This window comes from Suncus etruscus, chromosome 5 (assembly GCF_024139225.1).
Source record: "Suncus etruscus isolate mSunEtr1 chromosome 5, mSunEtr1.pri.cur, whole genome shotgun sequence".
Lineage (NCBI taxonomy): Eukaryota > Metazoa > Chordata > Mammalia > Eulipotyphla > Soricidae > Suncus > Suncus etruscus.
The window spans coordinates 75941353-75959547 of record NC_064852.1 but is presented as its reverse complement, the minus strand read 5'-3'; the positions used below and the strand labels follow the sequence as shown (position 1 = coordinate 75959547).

At 34.0% G+C, this 18195-nt stretch overlaps 1 protein-coding gene and 1 pseudogene across 1 annotated transcript in view; both read left to right on the top strand.

Annotated features, from left to right (window-relative positions):
- The window catches only part of BAZ2B (bromodomain adjacent to zinc finger domain 2B), a 200794-nt gene that overhangs the window by 135433 nt on the left and 47166 nt on the right, over positions 1-18195 (top strand). The window contains exons 14-20 of the mRNA XM_049773091.1: positions 167-259; positions 374-435; positions 3727-3792; positions 9967-10032; positions 11342-11386; positions 11604-11630; positions 12806-12871. Coding sequence (XP_049629048.1) covers positions 167-259; positions 374-435; positions 3727-3792; positions 9967-10032; positions 11342-11386; positions 11604-11630; positions 12806-12871 — 425 coding nt within the window. The remainder of the gene's footprint in view (positions 1-166; positions 260-373; positions 436-3726; positions 3793-9966; positions 10033-11341; positions 11387-11603; positions 11631-12805; positions 12872-18195) is intronic.
- On the top strand, positions 2873-3035 carry LOC126010352 (uncharacterized; annotated as a pseudogene).

Below are 18195 nucleotides of genomic sequence, written 5' to 3'. Positions count from 1 at the left end.
ATCACTGAGCCTCAGGGATGGCTCCAGGCCTCTTAGCCCCTACTTGGTTTAGTTTCTATTAATAATAATCTTTTAAAGGTTCATGTATCAATTTCAAGTTACTTAATTTATATTGGAAGGCATGAACATTTTTTAATAATATTTCTTGATATTTTGTGTTTTTCAGAAATAGCCAGGCAAGCAGCACAAATAAAGCTTTTAAGAAAACTTCAAAAGCAGGAACAGGCGCGGGTTGCCAAAGAGGCTAAAAAACAACAAGGTTAGTGATTTTGATGAAAATATAAATTTGAAGAGAACGTATTAGAGAATTCATAAGAGAAATTTGTTTCTTTACTGGTGATAATCTTTGCTTTGTTTTATTTTCCCCTCATAGCAATAATGGCTGCTGAGGAGAAACGAAAACAGAAAGAACAGCTAAAAATTATAAAACAGCAGGTAGGTTTGTACATTGGAATTGTTTATTTAAATTATTTTGAGGCTGATTTTGAAGCTATGTACATATATTATTATATTTAAACAGATTATTTCAGTTTGATATCTGAAAAAACTCCGGCCCTATATTCAAACTTTTATTTCAAAAGTTTTAAGAGAATTGGTTTGGAGAGATAACACAGCGGTTGGGCGTTGGCCTTGCATGCAGCATGTTGGACGGTGGTTCAATCCCGGCATTCTATATAGTCCCTTGAGCCTGCCAGGAGTGATTTCTGAGCTCAGAGCCACAATAACCCCTAAGCAGTACTGGGTGTGACCCAAAAACAAATGAAAAAAGAAAAAATGTTTTAAGAGAATTATATATAAAATCTAGAAAAAAATATAATTCAGGTTCTATCAAATAAGCTTTCTCAGTTTGCTTTTGAATGTTAATTTTTAAAATAATATCTTTATTTAAGCACCATGATAACAAACATGTAAATTTGTAATATATATATATATATATATCTGTATATATATATAAAACACCCCCTTCACCTGTACAACATTCCTATCACCAATGCCCCCCATGGGTTGGAGCAGACTGTTTGCTTTGCAAGCAGCTGACCTAGGCTCAATCTCTGGCACCCCATATGGTCACCCAAATCCTACACATAGCACTGCTGGATGTGCCCTTCCAAAAGTACTACAGTGGATGTGAGAAAGAGAAACAAATTATCTACCCTAGAGACAAGCAGAAGTGTGGGATACTGAATTGTCGGAGGGAAATTGCAGATATTGGTGGCAGAAACGGTGCACTGGTAAAGAATGGCGTAACATTGTATGACTGAAACCCAACAATGAATAATTTTGTAATCACAGTGCTTAAATAAAGCAATTAAAAATTAGTACAGCACACACAGTACAAGAAAGGCAAGGATTCTCTGTATGCCCAGGGAAAGTGGCGTTATGATCAGAAACAGAGTGGCTATGGAGGGCAGACTAAGCCAATTTTCCGGGGGAAAAGGCAAAAACTACAAAGAAGATTGTGTTGAGGCTAGAGTGTGTTGAGCCCAACTGCAGATCTAAGAGAATGCTGGCCATTAAGAGATGCAAGCATTTTGAACTGGGGGGAGATAAAAAGAGAAAGGGACAAGTGATCCAAATTTAAACATCTTTTATGAAGACAGATCAAGAGTTGGTATTTGAGGAGAGAAATGTATCATGAATAAAGTTTGAGTGAAAAAAAATGAGTACAGCAAATAAATTATTTTAGTCCAAAGCTTTGTTCACTAGAACTTTAGTTTTCTCTTAGGCAAAAAAGGAAGATTATTTCAATTCACATGTTTTATTTTTATTACATAGTGTAAATGATATATGATCATCTGGACAGTTAAAATAAAACTATAAACTATGAGCGCATTTAAGTCCAAAATTTCATGCCTGTCTTTTCATAAGAAAATAATGACTTGCTGGCTTGAAAACATATTACTCTATAATCATATGATTGACAAGTAGAAAATTTAATCAAGTGTATACTTTCTTTCACTCTCAAGATGTAACCTAGAAACTTCAAATATTGATAAGGTATACTCTTCCCTAATATTTGGAAATGTCCCTAAACATTGTTGTCTTGTACACCAATGTTACCTCAATAATGTTTTTTTAATTTTAAAAGTTAGAAATTAATCAAAAGGACTTTATTGCAAGTCATAATTGATAATATAAGAGGAAATCCAGCATCAAAATCATTGAATATGATCAGTCTTCTAAAATTTAAAAATATTTTAATTAATCATTAATTAATAATAGTAAAGAAAAATATAATAATTTAAAACCTTTTAAGTCCTTTTTATTGACACTTTCCCTGAAAGGAAGCAATAGTGCAAGTATATAGAATAAGAATGAATGAATTGGAGTAAGAAATTAGTACAGTTATTTGGGCTCCTGTTCTGGCAACAGACCTGGATAGTTTCGATTACATTATCACAAGGCCCCCCTGAATGTTACCTGCAGCAGACTTGGAGTCTATGTGTGGCCTGAAGGCCCAAAGTACTGTCTGGTTGTCCACATCTGCTTGACTGCAGAGTCAGGCTGCTTTGCATTCTTGGCCTTAGAATAGAACTGATTGTAGCCAGTTTGGCTGAGAATCAGTAGTGGGGCCTCTAGACTTACTGTGCACCTCTTTTGGAAGCAAACAGTACACATTCCCCATAAAAAAGAAATGAGCTGCAGCCTGAGTGATTGTACAGCAATAGGGTGTTTGCCTTGCATGTGGCTGATCCACAGACCTGGGTTCGATCCCCGGCATCCCATATGGTCCCCCAAGCCAGTAGCGATTTCTGAGCACATAGCCAGGAGTAACCCTTGAGTGTCACCAGGTGTGCCTCCCACCAAAAAAAGTAATAGGCTTAAAAGTAAAAGATACAGTTAGCATTTGGAAATTAATAATGTATTTTTAATCGCCTCTCGGCCTTTAGGCTAAGATCAAGTGTAGTATCTGTTCTTATCAGTTTAATAATTTCCTTTTTTTTTTTTTTTTTTTTTTTTGGTTTTTGGGTCACACCCAGCAGCGCTCAGGGGTTACTCCTGGCTCTATGCTCAGAAATCTCCCTGGCAGGCACAGGGTACCATATGGGATGCCGGGATTCGCACCACCGTCCTGCATGAAAGGCAAACGCCTTACCTCCATGCTATATCTCTGGCCCTAATAATGTTTTCTTAATACATAAAGTTATTATGCTAGCTGTGGAAGTCCTAGATTAGTACAATTTTCAAGTGGAACAGCTTGAGTGAACATGATATTATTTACAACATGATAATCACATATGCGATCATTTTAAAGCAAAATATTCTTATCAATATTTAGTAAGTACATTAGATTAATTCAGTTATGTTATATAAATTCTCTAGAGTATAACCAGTTTATACTAGTTAGAAATAACATCATTGTCATTAACAATTCACCATGTCAAATCAAAATTTTAACATAGAAATGGATGTTTATAATAGTCTCTTACTATTATGTGATACTGTATACTTCGTAAGCATTTTTATTGTATTTATTAGGTTCAGACATACAACATAAGGGCAATTATTTATTTATTTATTTTGAAAATTGATCACCACAATAGATCTAGTTAGTGTACACCCAAATAACTAGAAAAATAAATTTTTGGTGATGAAGACTTTTAACATCTACTCTCATTCCTGTTTTCAAGCACACATTAGTATTAACTAGTATATTGTATATTATACCCTGACTTACTTGGGCTTACTTTATTTTATTATCCTAAATTATTATTTTCCCCACAGGAAAAAATTAAGAGAATACAACAAATCAGAATGGAAAAAGAACTTCGAGCCCAACAAATTTTAGAGGTAAAATTCTTAAAGTTGATATATTAAAATACTATAGTTATATATTTTAGTCAGTAAAAATATTATCTCATATTCTCTTACTCAGAAAAATTAATTTGTCAGAAATTCTCTTTAAGTACGAGGCATAGGGTAAGTGCTTACCTGAACATTTTATTTTGCAAGCTCACTTAATTCTACCAGTAAAAATCCAGAAATATTGTAAGGAAAAGAAATAAAGGAAATTGTGAGAACCAATATATTTATAAAAGTATGTACAGATAAATATATAAATGTATATATATGAATATATATGCTGTCATAAAGTTCATATTATAAAACTTGTATTCCTTGTTTTGAGAAAGGTTTACTGAGAGTACAGTAGGTAAAGCACTTGCTTTGCATGAAGCCTACCTAGATTCATTCCCCATTACCCCATATGATCTCTCAAACCCACCAGGAGTGATCCCTGACTGCCACTTGGTGTGGCCCCAAAACAAAAAGTAAAAAAATGAGAAGAGAAAGAATAAATCTATAGTTATATATCTACTTAAGTCTAGAAATAAGACATCAAAACTAATCAATATAAGCTTGATTTTCTGGTTTCTACTGTGCTCATCTTCCAAGCAAACTGATATAATATGAAAGGACTTAGTGACAACAATGAGAGTAATAGCCAAAGACAGGAAGAGAAAATACAGAACAATCCCAACCAGCATGTACAGGAATCAAAAGCCTACCAAGAGTTTATACTATCTTAGTTGAATAGCAGTTTTCAACACTCTGATAGCTAAAAGCCATATTGAACTCTATAGTGTAACAATTGATGTTCCATATAAAACCATAAAGGAAAAGACAAATTTAGTTTAATTTAATTTAATTTAGTTTACAATGTAAGTATATATCTCAAGATTATTTCAATTCAAAACAGAAAAAATAAACTTTTAATGCTTAAAGTAGCTGTAACTATAGATTTTTGGTAAATTCTTGCTACATAGTTCAAATTGCACTTCAAATTAAGTCATGAAATTTTTCTATATATGTCTGTACATGAAATCTGTTATGCTGAGTGAAATAAGTTAGAGAGAGAGAAATAGGCACAGAATACTTTCATTCATCTATGGGTTTTAAGAAAAATAAAAGACATGATTATAATAATGCCCAGAAACAATAGAGATGAGGGCTGGAAGGAGCAGCTATGAAGCGGGATATGATATAGAGCTCACCACAAAGAGTAGTGAGTGCAGATAAAGAAATAACTATACTGACAACTATCATAACAATGTGAACGAATGAGGGAAGTAGAAAGCCTGTCTTGAATACAGGCTGGGGGTGAGGAGGGAAATAGGGGACATTGGTGATAGGACTGTTGCATGGGTGAAGGTGGGTGTTCTTTATATGACTGAAACCCAACTACAATCATGTCTGCAATTAAGGTGCTTAAATAAAGATATTAAAAATAAAAAAGAAACAAATTGCACTTAAAGACTCTGGTAGTTAATATTTTTTACTATAGGTTTTTTTTTCATTCTAATATCATATTCTTACCCTCTTTGTTTTTAAAAGTCTTAATTTTAAAAATATTTTTTTAATTACAACTTTATTTTAAATAAAAATATTTTTAATAGAGCCCGGAGAGATAGCACAACGGTGTTTGCCTTGCAAACAGCCGATCAGGACCATAGGTGGTTGGTTCGAATCCCAGTGTCTCATATGGTCCCCCGTGCCTGCCAGGAGCTATTTCTGAGCAGACAGCCAGGAGAAACCCCTGAGCACCGCCAGGTGTGGCCCAAAAACCAAAATACATATTTATATTTTTAATATATTTTTATTTAAACACATGATTACATACATGATTGTGTTGTTTGGGTTTTAGTCATGTAAAGAACACCACCAATCACCAGTCCAACATTCCGAACACCAATGTCCCAAGTCTCCCTGCTCCCCACCCAACCCCCGCCTGTACTCTAGACAGGTTATATATTTCCTTCATCCATTCTCATTATTAGGATAGTTTGAAATGTAGTTATTTCTCTAAACTCATCCCTGTTTGTAGTGAGCTTCATAAGGTGAGCTGGAACTTCCAGCCCTTCTTTCTTTTGTGTCTGAAAATTGTTATTGCAACAATGCCTTTCATTTTTCCTAAAACCCATAGATGAGTGTGACCATTCTACGTTTTTCTCTCTCTCTCTGACTTATTTCACTCAGTATAATAGATTCCATGTACATCCATGTATAGGAAAATTTCATGACTTCATTTCTCCTGACAGCTGCATAATATTCCATTGTGTATATGTACCACAGTTTCTTTAGCCATCCGTCTGTTGAAGGGTATCTTGGTTGTTTCCAGAGTCTTGCTGTGGTAAATAGTGCTGCAATGAATATAGGTGTAAGGAAGGGATTTTTGTATTGCATTTTTGTGTTCCTAGGGTATATTCCTAGGGTATATTCCTAGGTATAGCTGGATCGTATGGGAGCTCGATTTCCAGTTTTTGGAGGAATCTCCATATCGCTTTCCATAAAGGTTGAACTAGATGGCATTCCCACCAGCAGTGGATAAGAGTTCCTTTCTCTCCAGATCCCCACCAACACTGCTTGTTCTCATTCTTTGTGATGTGTGCCAATCTCTGTGGTGTGAGGTGGTACCTCGTCATTGTTTTGATTTGCATCTCCCTGATGATTAGTGATGTGGAACATTTTTTCATGTGTCTTTTGGCCATTTGTATTTCTTCTTTGTCAAAGTGTCTGTCCATTTCTTCTCCCCATTTTTTGATGGGATTAGATGTTCTTTTCTTGTAAATTCTGTCAGTGCCCTGTATATTTTGGAGATTAGCCCCTTATCTGATGGGTATTGGGTGAATAGTTTCTCCCACTCAGTGGGTGGCTCTTGTATCCTGGGCGCAACTTACTTTGAGGAGCAGAAGCTTCTCAGCTTAATATATTCCCATCTGTTAATCTCTGCTTTCACTTGTTTGGAGAGTGCAGTTTCCTCCTTGAAGATGTCTGTAGTCTCAATGTCCTGGAGTGTTTTGCCTACATGTTGTTCTATATATCTTATGGTTTTGGGTCTGATATCGAGGTCTTTAATCCATTTGGACTTTACCTTCGTACATGAGGTTAACTGGGGGTCTAAGTTCAGTTTTTTGCAAGTGGCTAGTTAGTTATGTCAATACCACTTGTTGAAGAGGCTTTCTTTGCTCCATTTAGGATTTCTTGCTTCTTTATCAAAAATTAGGTGATTGTATGTCTGTGGAACATTCTCAGAGTATTCAAGCCTATTCTACTGATCTGAGGTCTTGTCTTTATTCCAATAACATTCTGTTTTGATAACTATCATTTTGTAGTAAAGTTTAAAGTTGGGGAAATTAATTCCTCCTATATTCTTTTTCCCAATGATTGCTTTAGCTAGTCTACGGTGTTTATTGTTCCAAATGAATTTCAAAAGTGCCTGATCCACTTCTTTGAAGAATGCCATGGGCATCTTTAGAGGGATTGCATTAAATCTGTACAATGCTTTGGGGAGTAGTACCATTTTAATTATGTTAATCCTGTCAATCCATGAGCAGGGTATGTGTTTCCTTTTTCGTGTGTCCTCTCTTATTTCTTGGAGCAGAGTTTTATAGTTTTCTTTGTATAGGTCCTTCACATTTTTAGTCAAGTTGATTCCAAGATATTTGAGTTTGTGTGGCACTATTGTGAATGGGGTTGTTTTCTAATGTCCATTTCTTCCTTATTACTATTGGTGTATAGAAAGGCCATTGATTTTTGTGTGTTTATTTTGTAGCCTGCCACCTTGCTATATGAGTCTATTGTTTCTAGAAGCTTTTTGGTAGAGTCTTTAGGGTTTTCTAAGTAGAATATCATTTCATCTGCAAACAGTGAGAGCTTGACTTCTTCCTTTCTTATCTGGATTCCTTTGATATCTTTTTCTTGCCTAATTGCTATAGCAAGTACTTCCATTGCTAAGTTGAATAGGAGTGGTGAGAATAGACAGCCTTGTCTTTGCCAGAATTTAGAGGGAAAGCTTTTAGTTTTTCTCCATTGAGGATGATATTTGCCACTGGCTTGTCGTAGAGACCCCAGAAAAAATACCCCAAGACACATCCTAGTCATAATGACGAATCCCACAGATAGAGACAAAATTCTCAACGCAGCAAGATCAGAAAAAGAAATTACATTCAAGGGAACATCCTTGAGATTTACCACAGACCTGTCACAAGAAACACTCAAGGCCAGAAGACAGTGGTGGGACATAGTGACAAAACTCAATGAAATAAATGCTTCGCCTAGAATACTGCACCCAGCAAAACTCACTTTCAGGTTTGAAGGAAGAATACATGGTTTCACAGACAAACAACAGCTCAGAAACTTTACAGACTCAAAACCAGTCTTAAAAGAAAAACTGAAAGACCTACTTTAAGACAAGACTGACCAAAAGAGACACCAAACTTCGATAGAAAAATGACACTAAATCCCAGGACAATTCTTTCTCTCAATGTTAATGGACTAAATGCACCAGTTAAGAGACACAGAGTGGCTAAATGGATCAAAAAAACTCAACCCACCCTTCTGCTGCCTATAAGAAACGCACCTGAATAGTTAGAACAAGCATAGACTCAAAATAAAAGGCTGGAAGAAAATCATCCAAGCAAACATGATACGGCAGAAATTTAAAGGGTAATCAGAAACTACTTTGAGAAACTCTATGCCACTAAAAATGAGAACCTGGAAGAAATGGATAAATACTTGGACTCTTATAATCTTCCATGGTTGAATGAAAAGGATGTAGCATATCTAAACACCCCCATCACTACTGAGGAAATTAAGACAGTAATCAAATGTCTGCCGAAAAACAAAAGCCCAGGCCCATATGGATTCACCAATGAATTCTTTCAAACCTTTCAAGAGAAACTACCACCAATCCTGGCAAGACTCTTTCATGAAATCGAAGAAACGGAAACACTTCCAAATAGCTTTTATGAAGCCAACATCACCTTGATACCTAAACCAGACAGAGATGCTACAAAAAAAGAAAATTACAGACCAATATCGCTGATGAACACAGATGCAAAGATCCTCAATAAAATTCTTGCAAATAGGATTCAATACCTCATTAAGAAGATCATCCACTATGACCAAGTAGGTTTCATCCCAGGAATGCAAGAATGGTTTAACATCCGTAAATCTATTAACATAATACACAGCATCAAAAACAAAAAAATAAAAACCACATGATCATATCAATAGATGCAGAGAAAGCATTTGATAAGGTCCAACACCCATTTTTGATCAAAACTCTCAGAAGATGGGAATGAAAGGAACCTTTCTGAATATAGTTAATTTTAAAAATCTTAGATTGCTTCTATCAGGTAGTTATAAATCTACTAGATAATGATTTCAAAATCATGAATTTCAAATTAGACAACATTATGATATCCAAATTGTGTTTAGTAATAGATGTAAATTTTCTATTTCAAAATAGTTCTAACCACAAATTAAAGCAAAGAAAAACCAGCTTTGTTTGATTTCTTTAAATCAACTGAGTAATGGATTTCTTTAGTTCAAATTCTTTAAGCATTAAGAAAATGTTTTATTATTAGTGGACAAGTTTATTTGGGGGGCGTTCTTTTGGTGTCACACAGCAGTGGTCAGAGGTTAGTCCTAGCTCTACACTCAGAAATTACTCCTGGTGGGCACAGGGAAGTATCTGAGATATGGGGATCAATCCTGGGTGGTTCACCGTCTGCAAGGTAAATGCCCCACCTGCTATACTACCTATGTGGACCCTACATGTGCATTTTCAGTATTGCAGCTTTGTTCTAAACCTATTTTATTTTCTAAATTATTTTAGTCATGTTTTATTTTTAAAAGTCATAGAGAAGAAGCAGTAAATAAATTACATTAATTCCTTTTGATTTTGTGATTAAATTTTAAGGTAAAATAACAAACTTAATTATTTCATATTTTTAAGAGTTGAAAGACAAGGGCTGAATTTTTTATTTCTTAAAGTTATTCTATAAATTAAGAATAAAATTAGTATTTATATAAAACATTAAATGGGAGAAATCTGTAATTGTCTATATGTGTTACATACTGTTTTGTACTTTGTGAGGCGTGTAGTTCCATTTCAAGTCTGAGATTATTTTTAAGTTGTAGTGGTGCTGTTGCATGACTTTGAGACCTGTTTTGCATGCACAGGCTAAAAAGAAAAAGAAGGAAGAAGCGGCAAATGCCAAATTATTGGAGGCCGAGAAACGAATAAAGGTTAGTTTAGATGAGAAAATGGAGTTTTTATTTTTACAGAAATAAAAACCATATGATGTTATACTAATCTCAATAATATAAAAATGGCTTTACTCGAGATAATCTAAAAGTTATTTAGCATAGACATATTTGTATAACGTGTGCTTTTATTGTACGTATACTGTGTATTTTTATTTTACTGTTCAGATTTTGTGTGTTATTTTGAGCTCTTTAATATTTCATAGGCTGGCTTCAGTTCAGAAATGCAAATCATTGCATAATAACTTATACACTGTTGAATGAGAAGGATAACCTCCCCAAAAGAATTTGTGTCATTTATATGTTTACATTTCTAATTGAATCCCAAATATTTCTCCCAACTAGATTATAAGTTTTCCTTATTAACGTTTCAGGATCTGCTTTAGCTCTTCAAAAGTGAAAAGTCTATAGGAACAAATATTTATCTTAACCAACATTTAACTTACCAGTGGTAAATTTAGCTATTGTTAATTATTCTAACAATAAGTGTTTGGGCATGTTGGTTTTGATTTTCTAACAGGAATTATCAGATACGTGGGGTCCCAAGTATACATAATTTACCATTTTCCTATACTTTTTCTCATAACTACTGAGAGAAAGCAACTAACTCTACTGGTTGTAGAAAGAACAGTTCTGACAGTCTCAAAGCCTAGGAAATATTTATGTTTTCTACACAGATTCTTATACTTTATCCTTTACATTTGTGCCTTTTTTCATGTTTTCCTTAATATTATTTTTATTCATTTTTTAACTTTTTAAAATACTTGTTTTGATGACATTCTAAAAATTATTTGTGTCCTACTACTTTGAGATGATGATGCATTGAATTTCAAGTGGGTATGAAAATTTTAAATTGTCCCCATAGTCTTGCCACTGATTTATATGCACTTCATAGGACTTATTTACGTGCTATTAATTACAAAGTAAATTTATAAATTTACATTCTAATTTATATTTAGAGTAAAGAATGTTCTAATCAGCTATACATGAGGCTTAATGTGTTAAGTTACAAAAGAATTCAGTAAATGTGCCATAGAAGTGTATTATTAAGCATTTTTATTTTTCTTTCAGTGTTGGTCATTACATTTAAAGTGAAATCAGAAGAAAGATCATCCAGTTTTTATATATTAGGTAGAACCGTATTAGGAGTAAAATAATTATTAAATATTTGAAATTTCACATGGATCAACCTAATAGGAGACTATAACATCTAAAAGTGGGACTTCTAATACTTGTAGTGTGTTATAAATATTCTCTAAAAATCATATATTAAAAGTTTCTTATTTTTAAGGAAAAAGAAATGAGAAGACAGCAAGCTGTTCTTCTGAAGCATCAGGTCCGTATACAATTATACAACTGTTAAATATGCTTTTAAATTTTTTATAAATTTATTTTACGGGATATCTTCAAAATATTTTCTTTAAAATTTCCAATAAAATTCCTGCTTAAGTTTTGCCTTGCTTTTGGTATTGGTATCTTTTGGGGAGGGTTAAAATTGGTTTCATGACTCTGTGATTTCTGTTTCATAATGATGTGCCAACTCTTTCTACCAGGAGTTGGAGAGGCATAGACTAGATATGGTATGGGTATGTTTATTTTTGTACATCTAACACCGCATTGTGATTTGGTTGTGATATGGTTGTCATAGCAATGCATAAAGTATAGCACTGGCTGCTGTCATATTACATACTGCTGCATGGCTTTACAGCACAGTGCATTGCATACATCTGCTTGTCTGTCTATAAAGAAGTTTGAGACATCTCCAAGATCTTTCATTGATTTGTGTAAGCCTCATATAAGGCATTTGTCTAAAATTTTACATTACTGATGTCACCGTGAAAGTTGGATCATATTCTATTAGGTGTCATATTCTCCCACCATTTTAGAGCAAAACTGCCATTAAAGACAATGGGAATTTTGAATTATGTTGGTGAGAGAATATGAAATGTATTTTGGTTTTTAAACAAATTGTAGAAATAATTTTATAAATGTCCCTTTTGGGGACCAAATATATTTAAAGAAAAAATGTTATCTATAAAAATTTTCAAATTAAATTAGATTATTAAACTAAGCTAATGCTTACCTTCTTTTTATACTTCATATTTTAGATTCCACTTATTAGCCCATTGTGTAACTTTATGGCTTTAAGTGGCCCATCATGTGGCAGACATCAGTAAATAGGAATATCCTATTTCATTGGTGTTAGTATATGAAATACAACTAGTTTAACAAAATTGATAAAATCTTTTAAAACCATTCTTAATTTTATGGCTTATTAAATAATAGTGTACTCAATAAAAAATAACTAATTCTATAACCATAATGTGAAAGTGGTTATGATCTAAATTTTAAGAATACAGCCTTTAACTGGCTGTATAGTACATATTTGTGGTTTTCCATATAGCAGATGTAAGGTAACTGACCTGTTTCAGCCAACCATTATGCTTTTTGTTCTGCCAGCTTTTGAAGGAGCATCACAACTGACCATAAGTAAATCTTGTATGCTTCTGTTTACACTGTCTCCATGTTCATTGCTTTACCTTTTTTGCTTTTGATTGTTCTTATTATTTGCTTTCTAAACCTGAACTAAAACATGCACAGACTGGCCATTTTTGTCTTATATCTAGTATTTACTGTGACTTGTCTATAAATGCTAAACATGCTATACCAACTTTTCGTTCTGTTTTTGTTTTGTTCCATTTGAAAAATAAAATATTTACTTTGAGTTTTTTTCTAATTTTATCTGCTCTGTTAGGAACGAGAAAGAAGACGCCAGCATATGATGCTAATGAAAGCTATCGAAGCACGTAAAAAAGCAGAAGTAAGTATGTTTTAGAAACATATCACTTATAAATATTTTCCTAAGACATTCTTCCAAATGTAAATTTTTCAGAGTACAGGTTTACTTGCTTTTACAAATAAACAAAAGGTTAGAGAGAGATACTAAGTATTTGAGCATGAAAGAAAGTAGGAAGGGAGCCAATGTATGTGTTCATTTTTCTTGGCTCACATTTTAATTATCTTTTTTAAATGTAGTGAGTGACATTTGGTAGATAAATGTAACTATTAATTACTGTAACCATAGTTTACAGCACGCCCAGACAAGTCTTGTGTGTCCTATTTCAAAAACTAGTCATTCAACCATGAGCTTCTGCTATGATGAAGTATTCTTTAGCATTCAATGTGTAAAATTAGACTACTTTCTTTAAAATGGCCTTTTAACAGATAATTCAGAATACGGAAATTATTGAAATAAGCCTAAATCAACTGCAATTCAAAACAAATTGTGGCATGTAATAGAAATCAGTAAATGTTAAAGTGTATTTTGCATCTTACAAAGTAATATATTCTGCTTTAAAACATTTTGTGTAGTTCTGACCATTATCAAACTCCAACGCTTTGGAGTTTGAGAGACTTATTCAGCAAAGGAATCTGAATTAACCCTCAGGTCAGCGTATTTAAAAATTAAGTTACCTATCTCCTAGAATCACAGGGTCATCAAATGAGAGAACAATTTAAATAACTAGTTATAATTAATGGAAATTACACTATACTAAAGTTGAGGCCTTTATTTCAATAGTTGGCCCTTAGCTCTGGTTGACACTATCATATGAAGTGTATGTATTACTAAATATTTTAGCTATCTTTACCACATTGCTGGAGTCTAAATTCTGGTTTCAGTATTTCTTAGTGATCCAACTTTCGATAAGTTATTTAACCTCTCTGTGACTTAGTTTTTCAGTACATAATATAAGAATAATATTAATTGCTATCATAGGGTTTGTTGATGATAATTAAATCTGCATGTATGTATTGAATTCTTCTGACACCATATTCTTTCAGTTACTTTTTGCGTTTATATGTTATATAGAGTGACCCTAGCAAGATACATGTCCTGTGCTGAAACTAACAATATAGATATTTCTTTTTTTTGTTTTGTTTTGTTTTTTGGGCCACACCCATTCGATGCTCAGGGGTTACTCCTGGCTAAGTGCTCAGAAATCACCTCTGTCTTGGGAGGACCATATGGGACACTGAGGGATCAAACCGCAGTCCTGATCCTTGGCTAGCGCTTACAAAGCAGACACCTTACCTCTAGCGCCACCTCGCTGGCCCCAGATATTTCTAAAGTCCTTTTCAGCAGCCACTCTTTGTGATTCTCCTAACTTTATGGAAGTTATGGACTATCATAACTCCCCCCCCAGCTTGTTAATAATTTACATCTATTGACACCCACTACCTCTAACATAATGATCCATTTTTATATTTGATTGTGGAAACCACAGGTTCTAGGTTTATGGCCATAATTTCTGAAAAGTAAAGGCAGGGAGCAAGTATAAAATTGGCATGGCTCCATTTCTGTTCCCTTCTAAACACAGTATAGGGATAAGAAAATAGTGAAAGGTATTAATTAAATCCCTAAAGAACTCAACAGAATTTTACCCTAATCTGATGTAAGCTAAGGAAGTAATTTAAGGAAGAGACCTAGAAAGTCCCTCAAGATACAAATTTTTTCCTACCAACTATTTATCAGAAGGACTAGAACTCAGTCCCTGGGTTTTATTGATTTTTACTGCCAGGGAGCAGAGCTAAAGAGAGAATACTGCAAACAACACAGAACATTAACTTCAGACATGCTTGGAGTTAGGAGGCTGATTCCTAGTAAGAAAATAGTAAGGAAAATATCATCTGAAGGGAGTGCATTCCCAGGTTATAAAACCTTCTTTATATTGTTTTGATATTTGTTTTCCTGGGAATAAAGTGAGGGAAATTGTTAGAAAAAAATTAAAACAAAATAAAAAATAACACTTCTTCCAGACTGAGTGTTATGTAGCAGCTACATGATAAAAGAAGATAATTACATTAAAGACCTAATAATTGATCAGAATCCAAATTCACCAAGCCTGGGAAAATAATCTGCCTTTTACTTGATGGAGTGAGCCAGGTACAGGTTTCCATAAACTTGGCAAGGGAGTGAAAAAATAAAATACAGTTCTCTCTCCTTTTTCTTCCTCCTACTTTTGTCCTCAGGAAAAAAAAAGTAGTATTAGTAACATATTCAAATATACCTAAATAGAATACTCACCTTTTCCATCTGGAATACTTTAAATTAAAAGCAAGTATCAGAAAAAAAGGAACTAAAGGAAAATTAACCTTCCTATATTGGAAAAATAAGTTATTGATATGATGTCCATATCATGGCATAAATAATTTGCAATGATATTCAATGATAATATCTTAAGTTAAAAATAATGCATTTCTACATAATCAAAGCTTGTTTATCTGCCTTCATTTTTATTTTTCTCAGTACTTTTTATTTATTCTCCATAGAAAAATGAGTATTCTTTTAAAACATTAAATTTATTATTTCTTATTGCTATCTATTGGCTCCTCAATGCAATTATAATGAAGTTTACATTTTTTGCTATGATATACTAGCTTTACATGTTCTACCCTGTTGACCACTCCCATCTTCACCTCATACATTTTTGTCTCTCATGTGATGTATTCAAATCACTTTTGTTTTTACATTACCATTCTTCCATTAAATATTTTATTTTTCAGACTTAGTCATATATCAAATGTTTACCTCTCAAAGAAACAGTACCAAAACTCTGATTTTCTTTTTCTTAGAGCCCTCTTCTGAAACTTTATCCTATCATCATATTTGTTTATATGTGTTAATGATCTGTCTTATAGAAAGTCAGTTTTATGGGAACAGAAATCTGGTTTGTCTTGTCTACCATTTTATCACAATGCTCGATTAGAGCCAAATGTATGTAATTAAAAACATAAATATATATACCCTATTTTCTGGCGTATAAGACGACACTTCAACCCATGAGAAACTTCCTAAAAGTCGGGAGTCATATTATATGCTGGTATACGGCATGCTGAAACTTGTTCCAGCTTCAGGGACGAGTGATCCGCACCCCTCTTACTTTTAAGACTTTTAGGAAGTTTTTCATGGGTTGAAGGGTCGTCTTATATCCCGGCAAATACGGTAGATACTTAAAACATTTTTATTTGCATGAATGAATGACTTCAAGCACTAAGCTATTCAAAGAAAACTCACTAAAGAATAAATTAATAATTTTGTGTAGATGAGTCTTTTTTTTTTTTTTTTTTTTTGGTTTTTGGGTCACACTCAGCAGCGCTCAGGGGTTGCTCCTGGCTCTGCGCTCAGAAATTGCCCCTGGCAGGCACGGGGGACCATATGGGATGCCGGGATTCGAACCATCGTCCTTCTGGTTGTAAGGCAAATGCCCCCTACCTCCAGGCTATCTCTCCGGCCCCTGCGTAGATGTGTCTTAATAATTAAAATTTTTTCTGGTAGTGTAATTTTTTTAAGTTAAACATTCAAGGATCTATTATACTAATGATATAATAATATATAATAAATATTTCATTATCTGTTCTTAGGTAAAATTGAATTCCTGAATTGTTATTTTCTGCCAATTATTGTCCTAGAAATAGAACTAGAGTACATAAATTTAGCATTCATACTGACTTTAAATTGTAAAATGGCCTTATAAGTTCATGAACTTAAATAATTTTTTAAATTTCGGGGCCAGAGAGATAGCATGGAGGTAGGGCATTTGCCTTGCTTGCAGAAGAACAGTGGTTCGAATCCTGGCATTCCATGTGGTCCCCCGAGCCTGCCAAGAGCGATTTCTGAGTGTAGAGCCAGGAAGAACCCCTGAGCACTGCCTGGTGTGACCCAAAAACTATACACACACACATACACACACACACACACACACACACGAATATACACATATGTATATATATATTTTTTTTTTTTTAATTTCTTTTAACTACCCATCTGTACTCAGCATGATCTTATTAGGAAAAAAAAAAAGAGGGGCCGAAGTGATGTCACAGCAGTTGGGCGTTTGCCTTGTATGCTGCTGACCCAGGATGGACTGCGATTTGATCCCCCAGCATCCCATATGGTCCCCCAGGCCAGAAGCGATTTTTGAGTGCATAACCAGGAGTAACCCCTGAGTGTCACAGAGTGTGGCTCAAAAATCAAAAGAAAGAAAAAATAAAAAGAGCATTCAAGATGCTTTACATCTTTTTTGTTTGTTTGTTTGTTTTTGCGCCACACCCAACGGTGTTCAGTAATTACACCTGGCTCAGAAATTACTCCTGGTAGGCTTAGGTACAGTATGGGATCCTGGGGTCAAACCCCGGTCAGATACGTGCAAGGCAATCACCCTCCCCGCTATGACTCTGGCTCTACCTGTCTTCATTTTTAAAATATAGATTATCGGGACCGGAGAGATAGCACAGCTGTGTTTGCCTTGCAAGCAGCTGATCCAGGACCTAAGGTGGTTGGTTCGAATCCCGGCGTCCCATATGGTCCCCCGTGCCTGCCAGGAGCTATTTCTGAGCAGACAGCCAGGAGTAACCCCTGAGCACCGCTGGATGTGGCCCAAAAATTAAAATATAGGTTATTATTTACATATATTATTACTATTTAACTGACTAGATATATGTAAATTACCTTTTATTAAAATCTCATTAATTTTAATGGGTCATTATTATGTCACCAGAGTTAATAAGTTGATAATACAGTAAAAGATTAATAGCTTTTTTGTTTCATTTGTATTTGTTTTGAGGCCACATCCAGCAATGCTCAGGTTTACTCCTTCTACATTCAGGTATCACTCCAGGAGGGATAATCTAAACTTAATGCACAATGTTATTGAAAGGTGTTTGAACTTTTAAGTGAAAATTTAAATACCTTTATTAATCAGTATTTAATAATAATTCGATTAAAAAATTTTCTACTACAATTAAAATGATAAAAGGATATATTATAAACCACTTGTAGTTAAAAATTCACATTTATTTTTGGATTTTCTTTGCCTAGAAAACAGGATAGGGGGAAGTGAAGGGGAAAATGTTGGGAGTACTGAATGAACATACTAATTCACTTGTAATTAATATCTGTATTTTAGAATCATTTATAAATAGTCTAATTTATTACACTGAAATTGAGTCAATAATAAAATATTTAAGTATTCTTTATTAATTATGATAGGCTTTATAAGGCTTGTTTCTAGTAGGCCAAAAGTCTATGATGGACGATTACAGATTTTTTGTATGTGTATTTTACTATAACTTATTTTTCCTCCC